Source organism: Pundamilia nyererei, unplaced genomic scaffold (genome assembly GCF_000239375.1).
Source record: "Pundamilia nyererei isolate P.nyererei 1_Seehausen unplaced genomic scaffold, PunNye1.0 scaffold00026, whole genome shotgun sequence".
Classification (NCBI taxonomy): Eukaryota; Metazoa; Chordata; class Actinopteri; order Cichliformes; family Cichlidae; genus Pundamilia; species Pundamilia nyererei.
Window position 1 is genome coordinate 2,494,246 of NW_005187427.1, and position 18,260 is coordinate 2,512,505.

At 40.5% G+C, this 18,260-nt stretch overlaps 2 protein-coding genes across 3 annotated transcripts in view; one reads left to right on the plus strand and one right to left on the minus strand.

The window, feature by feature from the left end:
- Positions 1-6,958, minus strand: part of septin8a (septin 8a) — a 37,204-nt gene extending 30,246 nt beyond the window's left edge. For both annotated transcript variants that reach the window (XM_005727762.2, XM_005727761.2), the window contains exon 1: positions 6,575-6,958. In XM_005727762.2, coding sequence (XP_005727819.2) covers positions 6,575-6,604 — 30 coding nt within the window. In that variant the 5' untranslated portion in view covers positions 6,605-6,958. The remainder of the gene's footprint in view (positions 1-6,574) is intronic.
- A 2,301-nt stretch (positions 6,959-9,259) lies between these two features.
- On the plus strand, positions 9,260-11,677 carry sowahaa (sosondowah ankyrin repeat domain family member Aa). Its single transcript, XM_005727764.1, has one exon. The coding sequence runs from the start codon at positions 9,421-9,423 to the stop codon at positions 11,032-11,034; it is 1,614 nt and encodes a 537-aa protein (XP_005727821.1). The 5' UTR covers positions 9,260-9,420; the 3' UTR covers positions 11,035-11,677.
- The last annotated feature ends 6,583 nt before the right edge of the window (positions 11,678-18,260 follow it).

Below are 18,260 nucleotides of genomic sequence, written 5' to 3' on the forward strand. Positions count from 1 at the left end.
TAACCTGGGTTCGACTGAACCCTAGGGGTTCGGTGAGTCGGTCTCAGGGGTTCGGCAGAGCCTCCGCCGTGACATGCACAGCTCATTTTGTGCACCAGTAAAAAACATATGCATGTCTTGAATTTGAAAAAAATCTTATTTTATTTTTCACTAAAGAGGGGTTCAGTGAATGCGCATATGAAACTGGTGGGGTTCGGTACCTCCAAAAAGGTTAAGAACCACTGAGATAGAGGGAAGGGAGCAGACTATGATATTGTGCCTGTAAGCGAAACTAAACTCTGGATTCCTGAGTAGGTTTTAAAATAGGAGTTAAAAATTTACATAAGCCTGTATTTATCCAGGAAATTATAAATAAAGGCTTGCGTGCTGCTTTTCCATAAACACTTTTGTACTTTAAACTCTGAAAATGTGTACTTTAGTTTGAAAATGTACTTCTTCAAGCTCACAGTTCCTATTTAATACTTCTCTAGACATTTAGAGCATAGCTAAGCTTAAGGAGGGGTTTTTTTACTTGTAAACCTGCTTCTGTGGATATTCCTCCAAACTTACTAAACCACAATGGTGAAACAAAAATTCAGAAAAACAACAGGGATTCTGACTCACTCTAGATCATTTTGGGTTGACCTCCTACACTGAACCTAATCACGCTGTCAGTAGCGCATGATTTTTGTGTGTAAGTGAGTGACACATAAGAAGCAGATGGAGCCCGTGAACGGCTGCTGCAAAATGAGCGCCCAGGCCTAACCAAGAGTGTTATCTTTTAGGAGAAGACAGCACAGAACTGCAGACGTGGACACAAACTCCCCAAGCTGTCACTCGACTGGCTGAATGTGTAAGTGTATGCACTGGACTGACTGCAGGAGGAAGCACTCAGTTTCCTTAGTGTCCTTAGTGCAGTAAAACGGCTATCCAGCCATGTGCAAGTACTCCACTTTAAGTAAAAACTTAACGAATCAAAGAAGTTGGAAAAATAAAAATGGACTGCAATGACATTTCATTTCTCAAAAAGAAAAACAGTGCAGAAATAGCTCAGACAGAGAGTTGAGAGTTGATAAGAAACTCATTCATTGCAATGAGTGCAAGATGTTGCAGAACTAAATGTGTTAAATAAAGCACTTTAATTTCAGCTGCCAAAACACTGCACATTTTATTGTTAATATAGATTTATATTAGAGATTATAGATTTAAGATAGATTTCACTCAAGCAAAGTGTGACGTACAGCCAAAAAATAATATTATGTTAAACATTTCTCCATCTTTGGTATTTTTCAGGGAGGCATTAAAGGATTGCCTAGTTCACTATACATTCTTTTCACCCTATGTAATTCAAGCCAACTGGATTTCTTTAACAACATGACAAATCTAAAAATAAACCTGCCTGTTTTTTTTGCTTTCTGGTCCATTTAGATTTGATGTCGAGAACATAATAACACCCATCAGCAAATACAGGATGTATAACCAACAGACAAGAACAGTTAGGGAAACTATGAGGTATCTGACTGTCCACCCACCCACCCGAGCTAGCTCGGAAGAAGAGAAAAGCAGCGGCACAAAGTATGTCAGGAATGAAAAGCTTCTGGTTAACTGTCTCAGGGTGAAGAGACAACACAGTTCCCAGGCCACCAGGAAATGGTTGCACAGAAGAGGCCCCAGGTGGCTCCAAGTGAAATGAGCCACAAACAATATGGGCTAGGTCACAATGCTGCTCGCTTGAAACTAGCCGAGTTACTAAAGCCTTTTATTATTGTTGCAGATGAAAATCCGATGTGAAACAAAAAGAATGGCACAAGTAAAGGTAATTAAAGGTAATCAGTTTCAAGGTCCTCACCGTCACATCTGCATGGTCTACTGGGTCACCCAAAAAGAGTTGTGATACGTTTTTGTTTTTTTTTAATAAAACCTGTGCAAAAACTAAAAGAAAAGCTCTAATCTCAGTTTGTTCTGTAGTATGTGTATCCTGCACTGCAACCCTAAAGTCAGTGAAACATGTAACCATTTTCATTGTATATTCTGCCACATGTTTAGTTATGATTGTTTAAGCTACAAAATAATGAACCTCTGCACGGGATCACTTAATCAGGGACCGAAATACTGCTCGTCTGCCGCTCTTATCCAAGCTAGTTCTTTCTTTAGAAATGCAACTCAGTGCTACAAAGCTGTGGATATTCAGTGAATTTCTGGGCTCTAACCAAGCAAGCCGTGAGATCATTTTTTCAAACATTCTAATAAATATGTGATTCGGATCTGACCTGATATAAACTCAGGCAAAAACCAAGCTCTGTTTCATGTGCCCATCAGTCCACAGAAACACTCGGCCACCGGCCATCAGTCGGCCCCTCCCTCTCTAGCCATCTTCTTTTCAGCTGTCTTCCAGCCTTCTGGCCTACATCCCCGCCTGACTGGTGTCTGCAGCTTGTGTCTGCCTCAGTGAACCTCCACCTGACAAGACAGCAGCAACCACACACAAACACACAGTTGCAGCTCGTGTTTGTGTGTTTGTGGGCAAGAAAACTTCACACATTACTACTACTACTTTAACATCTTGATGTAAAATTTGTTTAGATATAGTTTGTCTGTTAGCAAAGACAGAATTCATCCACTTGAATGTGGCAAGAAATGAAATTACTTTTATTGTGATTCAAACTGCATATACTGTATTAAGCTTTTGCAGGTAATGAAAGTGCAAATGACATTTTGGGGGCTTCTTGTCACACTTTGGGTTTGATTTGACTTAACATCTGTGAAGGGAGGAGACCACAGGACAGCCTCAGTGACAAACCCACACACGCACACATTTATCACTCTTTAGCTGAAGTGGCTGCTGACTGGTGTTTCCTGTCCAATGTGTAAGTTCATGAAAGTGTAACTCTACTTTCAAACTGCCAGTACACAGTACTAACATGTTACACTTTTGAAATCAATAACGTACTTTATAAATTACGTTACAAATATTTTTGCATCTTATTCCACGTCAACAAGCATGAAATGCTGAGTGAGGTGTTTTTGCGTTACTGTCAGGTCGAACCACACCTACAGACTTCTGCTCCACCGGTTCTCAGCAGCTGCCCATGCTGGCAGCGATGTTGTAATGGTAAAAATGTTGACGGTTGAAATTTGAATGACGTGTGCCTCCTCTTGTCTTTTATGCTATTATAACCTGCCCCACGCTCATGAACATGCTTACATTACTACTGAGCCTCACCAGTAGTAACACCATCCATGCCAAACAGGAAAGACAAAAGGGAAAAAAAGGAGTGACAGATGGGAAGTTGAGACAGGAACCATTTTACGAGACAGATGGACAGCATACTTATCTTTATGGGGGTTCCTTACCATTAGAAAAGAAGAAAGTATGTTTTTGTTTTTAACTTATCCTATCAGCCACAAAAGCAATGTTTTGTAGGTCAAAGGTAAAAGTGGAATAGATTGGATTAGCTTTACTCTCACCCATGCATGCTAAGTACAATATAAGCCTTCTTGTTTTAAGATCTTATACTAACTAGCAAACACGTTGTTGAATACTTCTGGTTGATACTTCAAAGTTGATTTAATTCAAAAATGTGGATCCCAGGGAAGAAAAACTCCAGGACGTAAAATATGTAATTTTCTTTGTGTGCTAATTTTGAATGAAGTAAGAGCTTGATTTGGCTAGTCATATAAAAGGAAAAGGAGCAACCAACTGCACAGTCCATAGTCCATACATAAATATGATTTTGACTTAAGAATCTACCTTAACGCAGTTTTCTCTTCTGCCCTTCTTATTGGTATTTACTGATGAAACTGGAGGGACCCTACCTTCTGTTTTACCGTCCACTTTGCTAAAAATGGCCAAATCAGTTCTGGTTTAATGAGCTGATGGTTGACTTAATTTTAAAGAACACAAATATTCATCTGGAGCAAATTCCATAGAGAAGAGCAAAAGTTTGATTTAGAAAACATGATGTTTGGAGCTGATGCCAATTTGAATTTTTAAGGAATAAATATCACAATATTGATGTACTGGACATCATAACGTATACATGCAACAGCTACTTTTCGCTGCTCCCCTATTCACAAGGGATCACCACAGCGGGTAGCTCCGCACGTTTAATTTGGCAGAGTTTTTACACCGGACATCCTTCCTGACACAAGCCCAAAGGCATTTGCGTTTCCTCCTGGGATGGAACTTGGGATCTTTCGCTTGTCCTGCGAATGTTTAAACCGCTACTCAAATACAATATGTGAGTTACACTAGAAAGGGAAAATAACTTCGCAGCAATGTGGTTTACTAACCCGTTAGCATCTAAACACGAACACACTGCTCATCTCCACGCCGCCTGCTCAGCTGTGGTGTGCACCCTGCTCCATGTGCTGCAGGGTGCACAACTTAGCCAGAGAATCTTTTTCTACATCCAAACATATCAGCGTACAGTTTCATATATCAGATCGGCTGTAGGTATGGGAGCGTGTCTAGCCGCCAGTCTATCCGGTTCAGCTGTTCATTGTGGACCACACTTTGTTACATTTCACTGATATCTAAGAAAATAACTGAGCTACATACATGGTAATCCTCATTCAGCCTATGCTGACATTATTTTGCAAATTTAACCTCAGTATATAAAGAATTGGGAGACAGATATTGACTCATCACAGCTGAGGCTGCAGCTTGGATGTCATGATTCATCCGATTCACCAGGTTTGACAAGCTCGCCCGAAGGCCGTTTAAGCCCCACAAGTTCTATATACAGCTTACAACGCTGATGGCGGTAAACTTGAGCCACACTTTGACCTAAACAATGAGATACAGGCGTGTTCCTTCTTGTTCCAGGATGTGTTTCATTAACAAATGCATGTGCAACTAGAGCACCAGCTGTATGAAGACATTGTAAGCACAAGTTAAATAAGCTTTTAAAAGAGCAAGGACCTGCCTGCTTGAGTCCTTACTCCACATCTCTTGGCTTTAAGCACTTTATGGAGCTAATTTCATTTCACGCATGCAGTCCTCACGGGAGAGACAATACTCTTCAGGGTCAGTAAGCACTGTGCCTCCTGAATGTGCTCGGGCTTTTTTTTTTTTTTTTTTTTAAATTGCATCCAAATTAAAATGAACATCATTATTTTTATGCTACACACTTTAATGCAATCAATAATCGAGAACGACACACATTGTTAGGCAGTTGGCTTGTATTGATCACTTCATGTGGATCCGGCCTAGAAAGTTATCCCAGCGCTACAGGCTCCACCGGATGGGGCTGACGTGGAAAAACAATCCAACCAAGCACACATCTCTATCAATAGCTGGGTGTAATTAAACAGTACTCCCTTTACACAAACTGCCAGGCCAGCAGGTCAGTTTGTTCAATGTGGTCTCACTTAGTTCAGGATGTTAGACAGCTGCGTTGCTGCCAACGCCGGCCTGTTTCGCTGCATTCTCAGCATTTTTCTCATTAATCAATCCTCTAAATTTTGTATTCCAAATGAGACATTTTGGAAACTTCCACTGAGCTCTGAGCCCCCCATTCCTGGATACCTTCCTAATTTAAGAAATGCGAGGAGTGCAATATCCTCTCTTTATTTCTGGATCCTCTCCTTTTCTTCGCAGACATGTGTTGCATCAATAAGTGGTAGGAGTGGCCGGGAGTGTGTCCTTAATCTCTTTATCCCTGCAAGTCAGCTCTGCTTACAGCCTAACACAGAGATCTTTTCAAGCATCTGCCAAAAAAGTTAATCACCTTCTCCCATTCATTTGCCACTTTACTACAACATCATCATCACCATTATTACTAACATCATTCATACACTCACCTATTCTTTGTCATGTGACTTTGTGGGAATTTACAGAGAATTTTCAGGTATGTTTTGCGACACTTCACTGTACCTACAGAGTCACACCTGAATGACAACATGGCATGTTACTATGGATGTAATCCAGGATGCATTCCACCCTCAACTGATACTACTCTGCCCAGCCTGCTACTGTGCCACTGTACAAAGCAGTATCATGAACTGACATACCCATGGCTGTAAACATAACATTTTGAGTCTAAGAAAGAAAAACACAAGTGTATTTATCACTCATCACTGCGATTAATACACCTAAAGGAGTCTTCAAGTGGTAATTTTATCCACTGGCTAGCCAGTGTACATGCCTTACTGTGATTCTCCATGGCGGTTGCAATGTTTGTTTCCTTAATTTCTAACAATCTCAACAGTAAATAGTTTAATGTTTCCATACGCTACACCCATATTTTCAGCAACGCGTCCACGCGTGTAAACGCAACCGAAGAGAAAAAAAATGCATTACACGGCACGACATTAAAAATAGTCAGCTACTGTAGCGTACTTAATTTCCCCATAACTGGGAAAAACACAGTCACCATCACCGAAATCACTCCCACCATCTCGCCTGAGCCCACAGTCCAGGCTCCAAAAGCGGGGGAGGCTTAGCTACATACATACCCACACATAGACAGCAGCTAACACACACTTTTACTAATCACAGCCAAGTGTGCCCGTAGCTGCACTTGCAATGTTTACTGCTCCTAGAAAACAGAGAGGAAAAAAAAACAAGGAGCTCCGGATAGCATTTGCTTACCGAAAACACGTCAACGTCCGTGGCAGCCATGGTGCGGAATGTATGGTGTTGGTGTGCTGAAGCAGACCGAGCAGAGGCGAAAGGGAGCAGCCCTTGTGTCTCCGTACTAGCCTGCTAAACTACTGACTGAGCCGAGCTGACAGTGATAGGAAGAGAGGGACACAAGGCGGAGAGGAGCTGCTGAACTGGGCAGGGAGGGCGCTAAGCTAGGTGACGAGAGGACTCCCTGCTACTTCGGTTCTGCTTCGCTCAGACACGCTACAGTTTTTCATTTGCTTTTAAAACGGTACTAGTGTAAAAGAACAACAGTTATTTTTTTTATTTTTTATAAACTGATTATATATAAGGGAAAGGGTGAGAGAGTCGGTACTTAACGGCTGTTTGACGGAGCACTGTTTGCGCATGCGTACGCACATTCCACATTTTTATACATTTTTGCTGTTTTCACATGAAGAAAGCTATTTTTAAGTAGCTTTTCATTATATTGATTATCAAAGTGAACTACAAAAGATGGTTGCTATGTAGTTTTTATTAAGCACTAAAGAGTTTCCAGGCGATATAAGAATAAATATTTATACCTAAGTTAAAGTCGAGCGTGAACTATCCCAAGTATAGTTGACATCTTTGGTTGTGACATATACTTTTTCAATATGGCCAGCTTTCTCAATCGCTGCAGGAATGTCATGTTGCACACTCTGCAAGCCAGGACAGGAGCGAGCAGCAGAAATATGTGTCAGTCAGAGATGGATATCATTTTTAAAAAAAACCTAATCATTTGGATGCCAGTCAAAACATGGCATTCATATTAAAATTAAGCTAATTAGGTCAGAGATTGAGTTTACTAGAATGCAGATCAGCCAATCAGAGAGTTGGAGCAATCCGTCACGTGATGTCGCGATTTTCAATATTTTTCTGTGTTATCTGTCAGGCAAAAAAAATAGAATTTGTATCTTGTATGTGTGTATACCAAACTGGCTTTATTCCAGATAAATGAATGGTATTACTATCATGAGTAAGAGCAGTGGTTAAGTTATAAGATACCGTTGCAATAATTAGGATTTCCAAAGAACTAAGTGGCAAACCTCCAGTACTCAAAAGTCAAGCTCGCACATGCCACAAACTGCAGTTCTTCTAATGTCCACTTGCAGCCTGCTCGATGAGTAAGTCAGTCTGTATTAATTACAATGTTGATGTTAAAGTGCCCAACTTTATCAGGAGAAATAGAAGGAAGGTCAGAAAGAGTTGCACTGCGTCTTTGAGGATCTCAAGAGCACATACTGGAAGAATTAAAAGAAGTTAAAGTGACTAAGTGGCATTTTAAAAGGCTGGTACAAAAAGGCTTTTGGCCTCTATGGATAGTGCCCCCCTTCATTGGGGAGATGCATAACTCATCCATGTGGATACTGGAGTTGGGTGTGTGGCTGTCTGATTGACAGGCACAGTCTGCCGTGATAGTGATGTGTTGTATGGCCATGTTGGTGGTGTTCCTGCATCATTATAATAATGTTGGTCCACAATGCTGATGTGATGTCATAGCTTGATGACTGTGATGAGAAAGGACAAAAAAATCCATTTGTTTATATAAAAATCTCTTCTGAAACAAATGTTAAGCATTTCAAGTGTTTTCCTTATTAATTAATGCAATTAAATAATAAAGTTTGCTGTTAGCCACATTTAGGTTCCTCATCCTGGTTTGCTTGGGATAGTTTTTCATTGCTTTAGTTAACTTCTTGGTTAATGCTAACTGACTGCTCACACAACATGACTGACCAGTTGTAATGTTTATTCTGGAACAACATTATGATGAAGATATAAGATATATAAGATAGGAACAAAACTAACCTGGCGATATCAAATCGTATGTGGTGAAATTATCTGACAAATACTATGGCTCGCTGCGAGGTACAGACTATCAAATAAGTCTTTGGTTCAGTTTTGTGGAGTAAAATTGCAGCAATTTATTAGCCCAATGCAGTCAACAAGATAGGATGGCCACAACAGCCACAACAATGATGCTTCCAATCAGATGGGTGAGGTCACGTTGCTATGTCCATCTTTTATTTACAGTCAGTGATGGTAACAGATTATATAACCTATATGACATTTTCAAAATACAAAAAAGAAATAATGAGCCCACATTTCATTATAAAATATATGTAACTAGATTGTAACCACAACGATTAATTAATTAATTAATTAATTATTTTAATCTTTAAATTCCATTGTCACCATTGTTTACAACAACTTATTTTGTTTGTTTGCTTTTCTTGAAAAGGGGGAAATTACTTTTTTTAATGTGGCTGCATTAGTTTGTATATTATTATTATTTATTTATTTATTTATTACTTTATTATCATTATTATGATTAATATTATTTAAAGTGTAATATTTTCAGTGTTGAAGTATAACCCTTGCATATAAAGTATAATCCTTATTACAAACATTTCATGTTTGTGAGTACAGTACCTACATTTCAACACCTCATGTGAGCCTAATCCAACATTTTTAGCCTAATTACCAAATATTTTCTCCTTATCATTTATATGTACTTGTAGCCTACGAATAGGAACAAAGTGATGCTTTTTGTTTTATTTTACTGAGGTCTACTTTGTTGATTTACCGAAATTTTTGAGCATAAGAATGTTGAACTACTTTGCTCATAGTAAAATATGTACATACATTATTCAAATTGTCCACGTCCTCACTTTCCCCGGAAAGAGCCTCCTCCAGGTGTGGGGAGGAGAGGGAGCGTCCAGGTAAAGCGGTCTGTACCGTCACACGGATAAAGGTGTAACACACCGCGCAGCTGTAAGGAGCTTTCGCTTTTTTCTTTTACAGCTTTAATAATGATTTTGACACAAGAATCCATTCTGTCTTTGCTGGTAGCGGAGGGTGGAAGAGTGAAGAAATCCGACCTGGTTGATAAGTTCAGAGAGTCGGTGGACACCGCGGATCCCGAAGAAAGAGAACGGAATAGGGAGCTTTTCAAGACTTTTGTCAACAATGTAGCGTTTGTGAAAGAAATCGACGGCGAACGGTATGTTGTCCTGCGGAAAACCTATCAGCATTTGTTGGAAGGTCCAAAGATCCATGTGGAAAAGCCTGAAAATGAAAAGATCCCGCTGACAGGTGAGCAGCAGCGCCCACCTGCGCAGGCTGGAAGCTCTGAGGATCAGGGAGGTGTACAATCAGCTGTTACTGAAGCTGATCAGGAAGAGGCAAGTGAAAGTAGTGACCATCCCACAGAACTGCTTTCTCCCATACAGATGGCACTGCAAAGGAGTAAATTTGCAAGTGTACGACTTAAAAGGTCGCTGAATGTTGATGTCCAGCTGGAGGATAGAAAGGGAATTAACTGCTCAAATGTGCCTGTAAAGACCAAGCCATATGCCTTGCCTCTGAGGATGCCCCCCAGCGCCACTAAAGTGGAGATCCACAAACTTAAGCCTGACCCAGATGAACCCGAAGAACATCCAAAAACGGATGCTTTCAGGGACAAGAGAAACAAACTTAAGCCTGACCCAGATGAACCCGAAGAACACCCAAAAACAGATGCTTTCAGGGACAAAAGAAACAAACTTAAGCCTGACCCAGATGAACCCAAAGAACACCCAAAAACAGATGCTTCCAGGGGCAAGAGAAACAAACTTAAGCCTGACCCAGATGAACCCGAAGAACACCCAAAAACGGATGCTTTCAGGGACAAGAGAAGGATGCCTTCGGCGGAGAGCAGCACCGGCTCACCCCAACTAAGGAGGGCAGCGAAGAGCACCAAGGCATCAGAGGAGCACAAAGACACCAGGATTCCCTCTATGTTTCCCCTGGAGCACTCAGAGCATCAGTGGCTCGTCAATTGTGCCGCCGGCCACTGGAGCCAGGCTTACGGCCTGCTGCTCAGAGACAACCAGCTGGCCGAGAAGAAGGACTTCACGTCAGGGTTCACTGCTCTGCACTGGGCAGCCAAAACTGGGAACAGCGACATGCTTGTGAAGATTATCGAAAAAGCCAGGCAAGGAGGGGTTCACGTTGACATCAATGCAAAAACACACGGGGGATACACTCCTTTGCACATTGCTGCATTGCATGACAAGCAATATATCATTGGCATACTGGTGAAGGAGTACGAAGCCAACATAAGCATCAGGGACAACTATGGCAAGAAGGCCTACCACTATCTCCACAAAGACGTTTCTGAGTCTGTGAGAGAGATGCTTTGTAAGCCCAAACCCCAGCCGGCAGAGGACAGGGCCCTGCATGAGAAAGAGGAGCTGGATTTGTTCCCGGATCTCTCCAAGGGCCTGCATTCAATAAGCCGCCTCTTTCAACCAAACGTGACAGGCCACAAAAAGAAGCACAAGCAGCGGCCGGGCCTGTACTCCCTGAACAACGACCCCATCGAAGAGGGAGAAGACAGCGGCACCGGCTTCAGGCACAGGCCCATGTCAGATGTTTTTATGTGAAAGCAAAGCTCTTCCCTGACGGAAAACACACCAATGACCTTAAAAGGATTTGGTTAATGCTCTCTTTTTTTATTTTTAGCCTACTTTCTGCAGTTATTATTGGAGATAATGATACAAAAAACATGTGGAGGGATTCTATAGAAACACAATTTAAGTGGTTAAGATCAAAGAGAAAAGATTTAAAAAACCTCGAGGTCAGCAGATGCTGTGTGTGACGTTACCTGCATGAGGTGAATGTCAGACAATGGTGGCTCCTGTGAGTCGTCTTATTACTCACACAAGTGTGGGCTTTTGTAGGTGTGGCCCCTTTAGTCTGTCTGTTTTCAATTGAACTGAGCTTTAAAGTTGTACAGAGAATTTTCTACTGAGTCATTTCAATTAAGACCAAAGAGAGGAATCTGCGTGTTCAGCAAACTGGTAATAAGGACTAATGTATAATATCACAGCATTACAGTCACAGGAGTTAGCACGTGGAACAATTGTACAGACAAAGTGGAAAAAAATAGTACATCACTACATAACTTCACAGACCAGCTGAAAAACAACAAACTGAATGAATATAGGAAGTGTTCCTCTCGGTGATTGAGTTGTTTCATTGTGTTCTTATGAAGCCTTGTCTTCATTTTTGTTGTTTAAGGTGAGAATAACCCTCTTTTTTTGTAAAAAAAAAAAAAAAAGGAGTAGGTCTCAATAAGTGTTTAACTTCTAAATACACCCATTGAGGTGTAGTATGTATATAGTATGTAAAATTTAAGATGATTTCATATTGTGTTTATATATCACACATGGAGTGTTAGGATGGTTTCCTTGTTTTTTCTTCTGTTTATGTTTTTTATATGAATACTATAGCCAGAATTAACTAAACTAAAATAAATGTAGTGGTTTAGACCAGTTTTCCAGTTCATGCCATTAAAAAAATTAAGGTGTCCGTTTATGTAATCGAGCTTCCATGTCCGATAAGTCGTGCCATGAATTCTCTTCCACTGTGATGTCGAACGGGCTGTTTTTCTTTTAACCACAGACTTTAATCTGGTTGATCTTTTATTGTTTTTGTCAAAGTACCCGTTCTTATTCTTCTTTTGATTTCAAGCTAAAGCGTACATACTGACAGGAAGTGAATGCAGAATAAAGACATTCTGTTACTCATTTACTGAGATCAAGACTTGACTTGCTCTGTGTTTTCATTTATGAGCAAGAAATGCAGTGCAGTGATCTCACAAAGCAGGCATGCGCAAACAGGAAAAAAAAAACGAGGAGGTGTTAATTTATAGGGGAATTAAACTTCCAGTAGAGAAAAATATAATTGTTTTGGAAAGAAGAGACTTAAATATTTGTGCCTCTGAGGGCAGGTTTAGAAGACTAAGCTATTCACTGCTTCACTTTAAAATAGATTAATTATTAAAGGCTGTAAAGCATTAAAAATTCCCCCGAAGGAAGCAGACTCTGGATTTCACTGTAACATAATCAAATTTACAACAAAAAAAAAAGGGGGGGGGGGTACAACTTGTATCATTCATTAAGGCCGCACAGGTGCTCCATAAATCATTAATGCCCCTGTATTTGCCAAGTAATTCTCCAGGCTTGGCTACATCTCCTGACTTGTCGAGACAGCTGTGATTAAGCCAGGTAAGCATCTGGCATTGAATGTGCGTGGCTGAAAGATCAGAACGAGCTTTGCATACACTTAACTCAGTGTGTGCTGAAAACTGGAGGTAAACGAAAGGCAGGAGAGAGCGGGAAGAAATAGCAACATTTAGAAATAGTAGGCCAGCTCACTATCCCGCCGTTCGCCTGCCCTTGACTCGTCTCCCTCTGCTTCTTGCGTGTCTCGTTATGTCACTTTCCCAGAAGCGTACATTGTTTGTACGTCAAGATGATGTTTCATCTCAGAGCCTCTGGGCTTTATTAAGCAAATGTTCTTTTCTGTGGCTGCTGCGGGGAGGAAAGCCAACACGGGTTCAGAGAGCTAGGAGAGTCAGCACATAGAGCTGATGTCAAACTGTTAATGCACATAAACATATGAGTGTTTAAGGATTAAACTGTACCATAGAGAGCAATCAGAGTAATCCATAATTAAATGTTGTCCTAGTAATGTTATTCTGCTACAAGCCTAAAAGTGCACTACTGTAGCAAACCATAAAGGAAAAAAAAAGCACTATCTGACAGCAAATTCGTAACGGAAATCCTGTTCAAATCCTTGTTAACTTTTTACATGTTTTTAATGTAAACAAGCATTAACACAAATGTCTAATTAGCCAATCATTTGGCTGCAACTCAGTGTTTTTAGGCATGTAGACACGGTTCAAGAGGACCTGCCAAGGTTCAAACGGAGCATCAGAATGGAGAAGAAAGGTGATTTATGCGAGTGACTTTGAACAAAGCGTGGTTATGGATGTTTCAAGTATTTAAAAAAACTCCTGATCTTCTGGTATTTTTGCCACACTACCATGTTTATGGAGAATGGCAATGGAAAAAAAGAGAAAACATCCAGTGAGCAGCAGTTCTCTGGGTGAAAATATCTCACTGATGCCAGAAGTCAGAGGGGAATGGCCAGACTGCTTCAAGCTGATGAGAAGGAAACAGTAACTGAAATGACCACTCTTAAGAACCAAAGTATGCAGGAGAGCATCTCTGAAAGCACGACATGTCAAACATCAAAGCAGAAGAGCACACTGTGTGACGCTTTTTCAGATAAGAACAGGAAACTTATCTACAATGCGTGTGGGCTCACCAAAACTGGATAATAAGATCAGTGTAAACAGCATGAAAGCATGGATCCATCCTGCCTTGTATCAGCAGTTGAGACTGTTGGTGGTAATGATGTAATGGTGCAGGAGATATTTTCTTGGCACACTTTGGGCCTCTTAGAAACTACCACATTTCTTTAAGCTAGCTTTAATAGGTTATCAATGTGTTATTAAATGTCAAAAAATTCAAATAATCTCAAACTGGTTTGATGAACATGACAACGACTTGACTGTACTGGTGTCCACTCACTAGATTTCAATCCAACAGAGCACCTGTGAGGTGTGGCAGATCAGGAAATTCACATCATAGATGTGCAGCTGTTAAATCTGCAGTAAGTGTGTGATGCTATTGTGTCAACATAAACCAAAATCTGTGAGCAATGTTTCCAGCACCTTGTTGAATCTGTGCCATGGAGACCAAGGCAGCTCTAAAGGCAAATAGGGAGTCCAGCCTAGTTCTAGTAGGTGTATTGCACACAACCCACATTTCTAATGTCTGTAATTTTAGCAGTAAATTTAATAAAACAACACAATTCAGTCTGTCAGTCTGCCCCAGGGCAGCTGTGGCTACAACTGTAGCTTGCCTCCACCAGTGTGTGAATGTGAGAGTGAATGAATACTGGAATTGTACAGCGCTTTGAAGTTCTCAAAAAGCGCTATATAAATGCAATCCATTATTATTATTATTATTATTACAAATGACACCTGCCAACACCCCCCTTGGTCACATAAAGTGCACATTTATTTCTCTGCATTATGTAATGATTCCTAACAATGTAAGGCAGTGCACCACGGCAGTCTTGCAATATTTATTATGGCCCATAATGTTTGACTTTTTTCATTGCATTGTTGGAAATGTGTAAATCCTGGTAAAATCATAGTTATGTAACATTATGCTGAGAGCTGTCTGTAAGGTGCTCTGTAGATCGAACCACCTCTCAGCAGTCCAGTAATACTGACCTCAATGCTAAAACATATAAATGAATGAACACCTCTGTGACGTTGTCAACGAAATGTATTTATAGATATCATTAAAGCATTTATGGCGGACCAGGTGTACCTAATAAAGTGGATACTGAGTATATTGAGAAAGGCCTGGCATTCATATTGTACACTGTTCAGCAGGAATATATAGTGGCAATAAATCATAGCCATATACCATTTTACCGCAGCCTAGTTAGACTGAGACCAAGCCTTTGTTAGTTTTCATAACCGAGGTGAGTAATGACTGCCAGAAGGTGGAGGCCAACACAAGGTGTGCTGACATTCCTAAGGGCAGAGGGTTCAGAGTTCAGGTTGAAAAGTAAGCTTTAAAACCACTAATCTGAGCTCCTGGCAGAGACATCACTGAGTCACCCACTTTGATAAAGAATCCTCCTCACCTCCTGCAGGCACTGCGTCTTCTGGTCATTTTAACACAGTTATATGGTTACATAAAGGGGGGGTTGTGGAATATATGCTTGAGTTTTCTGTTTCCCCACATTGCCGTGGATACAGTCGGTGATTATCAGCAGCAAAGCTCTTCATTATCTGGCGCTGTGACAGAACTGCTGCTGCAGCTGTGCTTCGCCATGCTATATCCTCCCGTTTGCTGTCTGGAGTATATCTTTATACTGTCTCTGTAATGATGCTAAACCAAATTGCCATGCAATCAGTGTCTTGGAAACAAGATCTCGCTTGTTTAGGATGCTCAGAGTTGAGTTGTATGACACCGCTGCTTCTCTGGGAATCTGTTTTATTTTGTTTTTGTTGGTTTGCAAAGTACTCCAAGTGCTGCGTGGCGTCTCTTCTCGTCCACCTGGGGATTTCTCTGCCACTTTCCAAAACAAAACCAACCATTTCTTTGCTCATTTCATTTTGTGTCTCTTAATAAGCATGTGCTGACATCCTCGAAGGCATCCCACTGACTAAACAAATGGGAGCAGCGAGGCCTGAAAGACACGAGAGGCGGACGACAGCATCAGTTAGTGTTACTTTGAGACCACACAGTCTTTTTTCCATCAGTTAAATAGGATAATATTTCTGTTAATCTTCCTACTGATTTTGGTCCAGACTTTCATGTCATTTGGTATACCTTATATCTGTTTGTTAACACGATTATATAATCAAAGTGAGATACACGACACAACCTCAGTGCATTTAGATATGATCAAGCAGACCAGCTGAAGTTCAAACTGAGCATCAGAATAACGAAGAAAGGTGATATAAGTGATTTAGGTGATTTAACAGAAAATACTGGATATTTTCGTTCCCTAGGTGAAAATATCTTGTTGATGCCATAGTTTAGAGAATGGCCCTCAAGCTGATAGGAAGGCAGTTATGGAGAAGAGCATCTCTGAATGCACAGTATGTCCAGCCTTGAAGCAACTGCATTATAGCAGAAGAAGGTCACACCAGTTGCCACTGTTATCAGTTAAAAACAAACACTGAGGCTTCAAATCTCAGCCTCACTGGAAAAATGCCACGTGGTCCGATGAGCATCAATTTCATTCAGATAGTGTAATCAGAAGTTGGTGTAAAGGCCATAAAAGCATGAATAAATCCTGCTTTGTATCAAAGGTTCAGGCTGCTAGTGGTGGTTTAAAGGTGTGGGGGATATTTTTGGCACAGTATTATAGCTGACCATGCTGAAATTATTCCACAAAGAATTAAAGCAGTTCTGAAAGGCAACAGGGGGCCAACCTGCTACTAACAACAAATAAAGTGTCGAATGTAGTCCACATTAATAAAAAATGTATTTTAAAAAATATTTAGTTTACATGCATAGATGATGTATGTATTATCTCCACAATATCATTTTTTAATTTAAAAAAATGCAGATTAAGAACAAAACAGGCTCACAGGAAGTTCTCTCTCTGCTAGGAAAATTTGGACTTTCAGAAACAATGTGTTGATCTGCCTGTAGAGGGAAGAGGCGAGCTCTGATTTGAAAGCCCAAACAGGATCTCCCATTTGTGAAATAATGAGATAAAATGTTATGTCTGTACTGGTCTCCCACAGTGAATCCTGCAATGGTAGCACCAACCTTAAATCCTAGACAAATATGCCATTATTTGCTTTGAGGGGAAAAAAAACAAAGGAGGAATGAGTGTGAGCTTAATTTATTCACAATATTACAAACATGATGGAATTTGGAACTCCAAACAGGCACAAAACAACAACTCTTGACAGAAAACAGGTGTGAGACATGCCAGAAGAGGTGGGTTTACAAATGTCTGCTGCTGGCAGTCGGGACTCACTGAAATGTCTTTGCTTCTCTTGGCTTTAACACAAATTCTCCTCGTATCAGTGTCACAAATCTGCAGTTTTTGGATCAAACCCGCCTTTTCCTTCAGCTAAACACAGATGTGATTGAAAGAGAGAAACAAGCAGTGACTCAGGAAACCGCGCACACGTACAGTAGCAAAAACCAACATTTATCCGCGTGCAGCCAAGGGTCTTCTGTTTCTCCAAAAATGCCGGTCTTTTGGATTCTTTAGGAATTCCAGCAGGCTGAACGGAACAGCATTCAGCCTCTCTAACACTCCAGCCTTGCGTCAGCACAAAGGCCAAAACAAGCATACGTTTGTTTAGCAAACTGAAGCGGTCAGAGTCATAAATCTCCAGAGAAATGTTTCAGGGGTGGTGGCCAAGGTGGAAAAACAGTTTACCACAAAAACATGGAAATATTTATCCAAGGTAAAAGGGCACGTAGTTACTAAGAAAAACTGATTTATTGTTAATCACAATTTATTTACTTTTTAAAATTTTTGAGACTGCTACTGCGTCTTTGTGGTCGTTATTCCATAAATATAACATACATAACCCACAAGCAATACAGTGTGGATATATATCTATATATATATATATATATATATATATCTATATATATATATATATGTAGAGAGAGAGAGAGAGAGAGAGAGAGATTAGTGCTGTGAATAGATTAAAAAAAATTAACCTATTCATCTCACAGTTTTCTGTAATTAATCGCAATTACTTGATCCATAGCCTGGTTGCACTTACATTTTTTCAACTTTATATTTAAGCATGTAACTGTCACGGCGTGGGTCATATAGGGCGGATTGGACAGATTCAACACAGACACCGTATGAACGTGACAAGAATTTATTACAGCAAGTGGCAAAATGTGAATACACAGTGATGTGGAGTTTAGTGGCTATATACAGGTGGGGTGCAGTAGTGGCTAAGTGAAAACTGTGGTTATGTTAACTACACACGAACACTACACGAGTACACTTGGGCTGGGGAAATATATACAAAGGTTAAGGCTGATACACACACACTGTGTCTATACTATGTTCACATTGCTCTGTGCTAGTCTGTTAAAGTACATTTATCATCCATATTAATCACTTCCCCTGATTTTTCTCTCGTCAGCCACTTCTTCAAGGCTCCTTGGTAAAAACTCTTCCATCAGATTGTTTTCTCCACTTTAGATGGAAACCAGCAGTCTTGTTATAACTCCGTAGCTTCTGG